Source organism: Aquarana catesbeiana, linkage group LG08 (genome assembly GCF_042186555.1).
Source record: "Aquarana catesbeiana isolate 2022-GZ linkage group LG08, ASM4218655v1, whole genome shotgun sequence".
Classification (NCBI taxonomy): Eukaryota; Metazoa; Chordata; class Amphibia; order Anura; family Ranidae; genus Aquarana; species Aquarana catesbeiana.
This window is the reverse complement of record NC_133331.1, coordinates 98,315,710-98,326,866: the sequence shown is the minus strand read 5'-3', so window position 1 is coordinate 98,326,866 and position 11,157 is coordinate 98,315,710. Positions and strand designations below refer to the sequence as shown.

The following is an 11,157-nucleotide window of genomic DNA, read 5'->3' as shown; positions in this document are numbered from 1 at the left end:
GGTATCGTATTGCCACACACAGCTGGCTCCTTTTATGACACTATCAGGCTATACCTAGCCAGCATCCAGCATTTCCTGTCCTTACAGGACCCCAGAGAGTCGTCTGTGTTTACGGCCCATACAGTAAGATCCCTTCTACGTGGCATCCAGAAGCATCAGCCCATAGCTAACGGCAAACGCTTGCCCATCACAACTGCCATCTTTAGGGACATGTCAAAAACCTCAGACATTCCCCAGTCTAGTCATCCAAGCAGCCATCTACCTGGCCCTCTGTGGTTTTCTACGGCTTAACAAATTCACTTTTACTGGCACTGGCAGCCAGGTACATGTAGACACCACTTGACTCGCTGATAAAATCATTACGTCCTTCAGCTTGCAGTCTCTAAAACTCAACAATCCGGAACCGAGGTCTACAATAACCTCTCCCGAACTAACAACTCCACACAGGCCAGCCTCCCCCTTGACAAGCTGACCTGCATCAGACCAGTTCCCCAAGACTTCACCCATACACGGGTGTGTACTAAGAAGCAGCTTCAGTCTTTCCTGGGAATGCGGACCTATTAATGTCGGAAGGTTCTGTACTACGTGGATCGGTATATCAATGATTATACCATCTATGTCGCCCTTATCACCCCAGGTAGTGACAGATGCCACAGCCTCCACAGGCTTCGCTGCAATTTTTGGCCACCATTGGTTTACAAGAACATGGCCTCCAGAGACACTCCTAAACCCCGGGTTTACCCAGACTTCCTCCCTCTTCAAGCTATACCCGGTCATGGCAGCCGCTCAACTCTAGGGTCTTATCTGGACAGGACAGGCCGTGGCTTTCGCCACCAACAACCGGTCCAAGGCGATCTTCTTGATGAAGCCAGGTCCGCATCGCTCTGTTATGTCCTTCCTGCGCAGGCTGGTGTAATTATCTTGGCAACACCAGTTTAATGTCCACTGTACGTTCGTTCCAGGCTGCCATCTTCTCGGACATGTCTACTATTTTAACTAGTTCGCCATTTGGCCTTCTCCCCAGTTTTCTCATACAAGCAGCCATTCACTTAGCTTACTACGGGTTTTGGTGGCCCAGCGAGTTCAACCGCAGCAATCCCGCAGGCCAAGTTCTGTGTAGTTGGCTCGCTACCAATACCATTTCATCCTCCACCTTGCAGTGTCTGAAACCCAGCAATCAAGCTCCAGGGTAGACATCCATCTCTATAAAATAAACGTCTGGTGTCCAGTAACCATACTCGACCGCCTACTGTCACTCCTACCGGAACTCTCAAACTCTAGTCCCCTATTACCTTTTCGGGCAAACCCTTGAGTGCCTGCCAGTTCATCAAACACCTGGGGGTTCTTCTACGCAGCCTACACCTCGACCCCAGTCAGTACTCCGGTCACTCTTTAGTATTGGGGCAGCCTTGGCAGCATTTCGGCATGGGTCCCAGACCACGTCATTAAGAGACTTAGCAGGTGAAACTCTGTCTACCTCGCCCGGTATGTCCCCACTCCTTAGGTGGAAATGGCACAAGCATTCACCAAACTTGCTCAATAAATAAAGCTAAAACTAATAAAACTACACCCCTACCTGAATGTTTTTGCCCCCTTATTTTGGTATACTGACCATCAGACCAGGGCACACTTCAGGTCCATTTCATGTTGTAAGTCTTATGGTAAGTCTAATTGTTCACATCCGTATCGGCCATAGGGCTTCGACCATAAGTAGGAAGGCCAGTATGGTGGCCTGAATTTATGGGAGGAGCCCAGGGGGTATTTAACCAGCCCGCTCGCCTGTGGTCTTTGTCGGTTTCCTGTGCGCGTTACCCACCCTCCCATCCCCTTTTCAGGGCATTTCTCAAATTCATTTCTCTTCACAAAATATTCATTTCTAATCTAGGGTATGCCCCCTTATTTTGGTATACCGACCATCAGACCAGGGCACACTTCAGGTCCATTTCATGTTGTAAATCTTATGGTAAGTCTAATTGTTCATATCCGTATCGGCCATAGGGCTTCGACCATATATATAGTAGCTCATAGAGGTATATTCTACAGAGAGCCTCACAAGAATGAAAAAGAGTTCATTTGTTATGTGTGTATGAATACACACACACACATACAGGTCATCAGTTGTATAATAGCTGTGCAATACCTGGATGGAGAGGTTCAGCCACGTGCATCCACCACCATATGTCAAATGGATAAGTCAGGCCCTTTATAATGCTCCAACCTCGCGCACTCATTCAGCCCGGCCACTGCGTGATGATTTCATGAGGCACGATACCAGATCGCGCATGCGCTGCCAATATCGGCCACATGTGTTGCCTCATTGAAGCCCTGAACAACAGGGCAAAAGGGATCCGCTTGTTTACACTGGCAGATCCCCGTTCTGCTTCTGTACTAGGTGATCGCCAGCAGACATCGACTCCGCCTGACCCGTGAGCACGCTCCTGCAGCGTGCAGAGGGAGCGAGAGTGTGCCGCCAGCGGCGCACACCCACCCGCAAATGCACCTGCATGAGCCGCCGTACAGGTACGCCAATTCACGCAGCTCTGCCAACCTGCCGCAGTATATGTGCATGAGCAGGTCGGCAAGTGGTTAATATAATAACCAGACCCTTATCTGGGCATAAGGGCTGGGTGTCTAGGAAATGGAGGGCAGCAGGTATCCCCCTCCCCCCCATCCTGTACCATACAAGGCCACATGCTTAGTATGATACATGGGATACTTTGGAAGGGGATGGCAAATGCCCTCCCCCTTGCAAGGCACCATGTCCCAGTGGAGAACAACATAGGCCTCTTCCCCAAGACCGTTCTCCTCAAAGAAAGTTTTAAGGCATTTTGTAAATGTTTTAACAAGCAGTGGAATGCAAAGTCAACATTAACTGGTTCAGCTATAAACTATACATAATTCAAAACCTCGGTTATGATTAAATTAGGTTAATACTGGTTATTCCACAAAATTAAGAAGATCACTATCATCATTTTAAGACAAAATACTCCTATCTCTAATAGGACAGCAGGCCTGTGTGGCACATTACTTCTTGCTAGGAAAGTGTCTTTTAAGGATATGTCATGAGTGGTCTTGTTTAAAAGGTCATTTTATGTTGCACAATAAAATATGAGTTATTGAATTGCGGCATATGGTAAACTTGGAATATTAACACTTTTAGAAAATCGTATCTGATAGAGTGGCAGCTGCATGATCAAAATGGCTTTGATATCGCATCGGCCACTCCTCGGACCCCATGATTGATCAAGTCTTTTGTGTCCACACCCTCCTCAGGAACCAGAAAAGACAGACTGCCTTATCAGTCTGGAGCTCTGCTTTATCATCAAATGAAGAACATGCTCCAAGGTTTATTTTATGAGAGCCAACACAGATCTGATGTCTTTTGACTGAACTTACTGTAATTCCCAGCACACAAGGCTTTGTTAAAGTGGTATTAAACCCAAAAGCAAACATTTATTATATTGCAGCCTACCAATTTTTAGATGTGATGGCTGCATTCATTTTTCTTCTTTTAGGCTTTCTGTCCTTTATTTTCACCTGTTGATCTGGCCAGTAAGTATGTTGGTTTTCAACAGAACAAGCTGTCTTGCAGATGTAGCAGTTATAGGGTTGAAACAAACCATTTACTACTGATAGAGGCCCTTACAATTATTATCTCTTATTTATTTACAGTATGTAATACCTTTTTCCTAAAAGAAAAAAAACAGTTTGCTATAACTGCTTATAAAGTGTTATCTGGAGTTTGGCTTAATTTTTTTAGTGTATTTAAATCTGCTAATCCATCTAATACTACCCACCTCCCAGATGGACAATCCTGCTGTCAAAAGGAGGCCCTGTGCTCTTTCATCCAGAGTGGGGGCAATGTAACACAGGAGATGTGTTGAAGGCCAAATTACCATAAAAAAGGGGGGGGGGGGCTAAAAAAATAAAACTAATGCAGCCACCACATCAAATGATTGGTAAGCTGCAATACATTACATTTTTTGTTATGGGTTTAATACCTCTTTAAGTACTTTCCTTCTTGATCTCTTTTTGTTTACTGTTGCATTATTGTCTTTTTTCCTTTGAAATACCCTTTTTCTGTAAATATTTTGTTTGCACCGTTTCACCATTAGAACTTATAGAATCCCTGTCTCTTTGAAGAGCACTGCTATCCTGTAAATCTATGAAGTATTCCTGTCTGTCATGACAGTGTGTATTACAGACATTGATTAAAAGTCATAATTATTTTTGCAGACATTATGAAGGTTGATATAAATATCTGGTGGCAAAGTAGCAGGTGAACTAAGTGGTTAACTAAACCCAGTGTTGTTCACTCTCAGTATGCTGGCCCCTAGATTGTGAGCTGGAAAATCTGTGTGCAGGGTGAGGCTGAGAGTGTCATTGTTGTTTGTGACCTGCCCCGCTTGGTGAAGGCGGCCAGGGTTGGACACTACATTCGTCCCTGGGGGTACCTTGCACTAGATATGTTCTCTTTCTCGGACCATTCTCTGTAAGAGATGGTTGTGTGTGAAAATCCCAGTAGATCAGCAGTTTTTGAAATACTCAGACCAGCCTGTCTGGCACCAACAACCATGCCACGTTCAAAATCACTTAAATCCCCTTTCTTTCCCATTCCGATGCTCCGTTGGAACCTCAGCAATTCGTCTTCATCACATCTAGATGATGCCTGTATATATACGTAGTATATGCCTGTATATATACAGATATATATATATATATATATATATATATATATATATATATATACAGTTTCTCACAAAAGTGAGTACACCCCTCACATTGTTGTAAATATTTTATTATATCTTTTCATGTGACAACACTGAAGAAATTACACTTTGCTACAATGTAAAGTAGTGAGTGTACAGCTTGTATAACACACAGCCATTAATGTCTAAACCGCTGACAACAAAAGTGAGTACACCCCTGAGTGAAAATGTCCAAATCGGGCCCAAAGTGTGAATATTTTGTGTGGCCACCATTTTTTTCCAGCACTGACCTAACCTTCTTGAGCATGGAGTTCATCAGAGCTTCACAGATTGCCACTGGAGTCCTCTTCCACTCCTCCATTACGACATCACAGAGCTGGTGGACGTTAGTGACCTTGCACTCCTCTACCTTCCGTTTGAGGATGCACCACAGATGCTCAATAAGGTTTAGGTCTGGAGACATGCTTGGCTAGTCCATCACCTTTACCCTCAGCTTCTTTAGCAAGGCAGTGGTCATCTTGTGTGTTTGGGATCTTTATCATGTTACTGCCCTGCGGCCCAATCTCTGAAGGGAGGGGATCATACTCTGCTTCAGTATGTCACAGCACATGTTGGCCTTCATGGTTCCCTCAATGAACTGTAACTCCCCAGTGCCGGCAGCACTCATGCAGTCCCAGACCATGACATTCCCACCACCATGCTTGACTGTAAGTAAGACACACTTATCTTTGTACTCCTCACCTGGTTTCCGCCAAACATGCTTGACACCATCTGAACCAAATAAGTTTATCTTGGTCTCATCAGACCACAGGACATGATGCCAGTAATCCATGTCCTTAGCCTGCTTGTCTTCAGCAAACTGTTTGCCGGCTTTCTTGTGCATCATCTTTAGAAGAGCCTTCCTACTGGGACGACAGGCATGCAGAATAATTTGATGCAGTGTGCGGCGTTTGTCTGAGCACAGACAGGCTGACCCCGCACCCTTCAACCTCTGCAGCAATGCTGGCAGCACTCTATTTCCCAAAGACAACCTCTGGATATGACGCTGAGCAAGGGCACTCAACTTCTTTGGTCGACCATGGTGAGGCCTGTTCTGAGTGGAACCTGTCCTGACCTGTTAAACCGCTGTATGGTCTTGGCCACCATGCTGCAGCTCAGTTTCAGGGTCTTGCCAATCTTCTTATAGCCTAGGCCATCTTTATGTAGAGCAACAATTATTTTTTTCAGATCCTCAGAGAGTTCTTTGTCATGAGGTGCCAATTTGAACTTCCAGTGACCAGTATGAGGAAGTGAGAGTGATAACACCAAATTTCACACACCTGTTCCCCATTCACACCTGAGACCTTGTAACACTAACGAGTCACATGACACTGGGGATGGAAAATCGCTAATTGAACCCAATTTGGACATTTTCACTTAGGGGTGTACTCACTTTTGTAGCCAGCTGTTTAGACATTAATGGCTGTGTGTGGAGTTATTTTTGAGGGGGCAGAAAATGTACACTGTTATATAAGCTGTATACTCACTACTTTACATTGTAGCAAAGTATAATTTCTTCAGTGTTGTCACATGAGAAGATATAATAAAATATTTACAAAAATGTGAGCGGTGTACTCACTTTTGTGAGATACTATATATATAAAAAAAATATAAAACTTTTTTAATCACATAATAAACAAAGAGTATATGTAAATTATATAGTTAAATGTGTAGTTGTGTAGTTAATTATACAAAGCAAGTGATGCAGGTGATTAGAACATTGTATTTAGACTAACAAGCCCTTTTTGATATTTTTAATGTTTCAAATATTTATTTATTTTTTTAAAGAAGAAAATAGACAAATAAGGAATAGCAAGCCATATAGGGTCATACACATAATAGGATTACATGAACAATTCTACTACAGACCCAAAATGGCTACAATGGCACATCAGATGTATAATGTCATCCACAAAACATCATTGTAACACAAGTCATACATAGAAAATAAACAATATATTCAACCCTTTACAGGAAAACATAACACTGGATTATAGACCACATGGCAAGTACATGCTCATATTAACTGAAACAGACTAGCAACAGAAGAGAAAAGAGAGGGGAAGAAGAAGAAAAAAAAGTGAAAACACAGTGACATTGGGTTCTGAGCATTCAACCACTGAACCATAGCCTTGGCTGGTTCCAAATACACCTAGAATAGTCAAAATCAGGCTATAAATATGATTTAAAATTGCTCATATTACCTGAAACAGACTAGCAACAGAAGAGAAAAGAGAGGGGAAGAAAAAGAAAAAAAAGTGAAAACACAGTGACATTGGGTTCTGAGCATTCAACCACTGAACCATAGCCTTGGCTTGTTCCAAATACTTCTATAATAGTCAAAATCAGGCTATAAATATGATTTAAAATTGTCAGAGCCTATGTAGAGCAGCCAAGGACAACAGTCAAAATGGACTTTTATTCTTTCGCGTAACTGCACCATCAGTTTCTCAGCATTATAATGTGGCATAATTTCTTGGCCCACTTAGCAATTGTGGGGTTAACAGAAGATTTCCAGTGGTGTGGTTATAACTGCGCAAGCTTCGAACAGAAAAAAGCAAAGGAGGCCCTTCTTAATGAGAGAAATAGATCCAGGTAGGATTTTCAGAAGAGCAATTTGAGGGGAGCGTGTGTGCCACACAAGGTGACTTAATGAAATAATGCATAACATTGTACCAGAGAGATTGAATACCAGGACAATCCCACTAGATGTGTCCTAGGGTAGCATTGTCTCCCTCACATCTCCAACATTTGTCTGGAACTGAAGGTAGCATTCTAGCCCCTATCATAATTAATTCAAAATGATTTGCTTAGTTTATCTTAATACATTATTTTTCTGCAAAGATTTTTGACCCCAACTTTAATTTCTTGATTTTTCAAACTATATATTATTGGGTTCAATATTGGAATTATTACACTAGATAAAAGAGCAAAAAACTTGTCCCTTGCTGGAGAATAGCTTGATGAAGGTCTCATGTATAAAAAAAATAAAGTCCCATAGAAAATAATAACGCAAGTTAGGTGGGAGGAACAAGTAGAAAATGCTTTACGCTGACCTTCAGATGTTTTAATCTTTAGAATTGTGGAAATAATAAACATGTAAGATATTATGGTAAACAGGAAAGCATTAAATGTTATCAGTACACCCTCTATATAATTCATAATTTCAACATCAAATGTACTGCTACAAGTAAGCTTCAGTATAGGGGCAATATCACAATAAAAATGATCAATGAATCTCAAGCCACAAAAGGACAGTTTAGAGATTAACACAATATGTCCTATAGTAATTACAAAACTAAAGGTCCATGCCAGAGTAGCAAGTGATGCACACTTAACTAAACTCATTAACAGAAAATATCTAAGCGGATGGCAGATTGCTAAATATCGATCATATGCCATGACCTCGAGTAGGAGTACCTGTGTACATGTCAGTGCTATGTAAAAATACATTTGGGTCATGCATCTAGCAAAAGAAATACCATTGTAGAATGTGACCAGCATGTTCATTACATTTGGTAAAATATTTGAAGCATATATGATGTCTGCAGCTGAAAGGTTCATCAAAAATATATACATGGGAGTGTGCAAATTGGGATTTCCTAAAATAATGGTAAATATACTTAAGTTCCCAAAGATGATGCTAAAATAAACGAATAAGCAAATCAGAAATACTGGCAAGCGAGCCGCTGGGACGTCAGATAGACCTCTGATGGAGAAACCTGTTCCATTGAATTTGCCTTCTAAGTTCATTTTCAGAGTGATTTATATCTTCATAAGGATCTAAATAAGAGAAAAAATGTTGCTGATGTTTGAAAAGCAGATCAAAAGACCAGAAAAAGAGCTACAGTTTTTTGCCCCATATACCATTTGGCCTCTTTCACACAGACGATCCGTATGTCCGTTTTGCATCCTTCCGTTTTCGGATGAAAAACGGATATACATTCATCCCTATGGAGCGTCGGATGTCAGTGGTGACATGTCCGCTGACATCCGACCTGCTCCGATCCGAAAAGTGTAACAGAGGAAAAACCTACTTTTCCATCCGTTTTCGGATCGGATCGGGTGACGACGGACACTACGGTCCGTCATCATCCGATCCCCCCATAGGGGAGAGCGGCGCTCTGACAGGTCCGCCGCTGCACAGCGATGGACCTGTCATCTTCCTGCTCAGCGGGGATCGGCGGAGCGATCCCAGCTGAGCAAGCGGGTGTTCACGGGGCGGATCATGACTGATCTGCCCCGTGTGAAAGAGCCCTTTAAGTATTTGTCCGTTTAAAGCAGTGGTTCTCAACTCCTTTCTTCGGGACCGACTAACAGGCCAGGTTTGCAATATAACTGAAATACATCACAGGCGATATCGTTTGCTGCTCAGTTATAGCAGTATTCTAGCCTGCATCTCCCCAAGGTAATACTTAAAATCTGGCCTGTTAGTGGGTCCTGAGGACAGGAGTTGAGAACCACAGGTTAATAAGCTTCCGCAGCTAATTGTGACGTTTTTTGGAAAAGAGAAACTAATATGATATAAATTAGCTTTGTCTATGTTATAGGACTATACTTAATAAGATCCTAAGAGTATGGTTAGTAGGCTTATGCAGTCTTTGCCTCTCCATACAAATGATAAGATATCCCCACATTTAGTGGACCTTTCCTTGTTAGGGTCCCCTCTCCTTCCCTAGTGTTTTTGTAATATAACATATTTAAAACAAGTGTGATCTATACTTAAGCTCTTGCATAAAATAAAATAAATAAATACATAAATAAATAAATAAAACAGAAGAAAGTCCTGGTAATGTACATCTTTCTCTATATTTGTCAGTGGATGGTCACAACAGGTTAACTTTCAAAGGAATGTTCATACACTGTCTCAACAGTAGTAGACAGACAGGCAGTGTTGTTAAACAATAACATCATTCATCTCCGCTCTGGGCTAAACTTTCTACACATCCAAAAACAGAATTTGTGAGATGTAGATTAATAAGTTATTGGGGCATCTACAATACTTTAGGAATAGAAAACATAATTTTTCTACTTAAAAAAAAACAAAACAAATATACTGCTATCCTCAATCAATAACATGTGGTTATTGTGTTTAATGTTAGCAAATACAGCTAAAAATATGCAATTTACTTGTGATGTGTTGTATAATTAATGATCCCCTTTTCATTGTTATACTGCTTTTTGTGGGTCAGTTAGGTAACTTTATAGCACTTACACGTTCCTGGAAAATTACATTGAGATTATTCCTACTATACATTTGGATAGTTTGTTTTAAATTATTTTTAAGAGGTTCACCAAAGCCTACAGGTAGTGCAGTTTTCCTAGACAGCCAGGACCCATTTGGATTGTTTGTTTTATAAAGGATATTATGAACACAAAGAATTGAAATATAAAAAATTGTACTTACCTATACATATATGTGTCCAAATGCCTTATCATATATAAAGATATAGAACAGCAGTATAGAACATAAAGATAAATGTAAGTCGTGTAAATTCAAAGGCCTCCTATTTATACTGTGTAAGACAAATTAACATCTCTGTTGAGAGATGGAAGTATGGGGATTAAAATTATCATTGACGCTTTGTATGCAGAACAAAAACAGCTAAACATCTATAATGGTTAAAAAAAGGTAAACTTAAAAGGGAAAATGTAGCCTTTCGATCCCTTTTTTATTAAAGATAAACAGGGCACACATTCAGCCAGTCTAAGCAAAATGTTGGCTTTGACTCATTTCTTTCCTAAAAAATTCTTGATAACCCAAGCAGATACATAGATTTAGTAAATTGCTGGATGTTGGAGAATCAAAAAGGCACCACATCCCTTAATTGAAAAGATTTTGTAAAGAGAACATAGTGGGACTTTAAAGCAAACCAATCAGAAAACAATATACCGTATATACTCGAGTATAAGTCGTTCCGAGTATAAGTCGAGCCCCTAATTTACCACAAAAAAATGGGAAAAAACGCATTGACCCGACTATAAGACGAGGGTGAGAAATGCACAGCTACTGTAAGTGGAAAAAGATGGTCAACAATGCCCATCTGCAGCTGTATACCTCCCTGTGTCCTGTGCATATGTGCATATGTGTCATGTGTCCTGTGTATATATGTGCATGTGTATATGTACCTTTGTCATGTATATATGTGCATGTGTATATGTACATGTGTCCTGTGTATGTGTCATGTGTATATGTACCTGTGTGCATGTGTCTGTGTGCATGTGTGTGCATCCTACCTGTGTCCTGTGCATACTCCGTGCGCCGCTCTGCACCGATCACCATGTAGTATTCGGCGGCCATTCACTGTTCAAAAGCCGTGCCTCCTCCTCATCCAAAAAACTCCATTTCCCAGCAGTCAGCGGTCAGCCTATCACGGACATTCTCTCATCCTCATACCACGGACGAGGA

At 41.4% G+C, this 11,157-nt stretch overlaps 1 protein-coding gene across 1 annotated transcript; it reads right to left on the bottom strand.

Annotated features, from left to right (window-relative positions):
* Positions 1–7,568: 7,568 nt before the first annotated feature.
* Positions 7,569–8,501, bottom strand: LOC141105279 (olfactory receptor 13A1-like). The gene has a single exon (XM_073595161.1). It carries the CDS (start codon positions 8,499–8,501, stop codon positions 7,569–7,571), a length of 933 nt encoding a protein of 310 aa, XP_073451262.1.
* Positions 8,502–11,157: the final 2,656 nt, after the last annotated feature.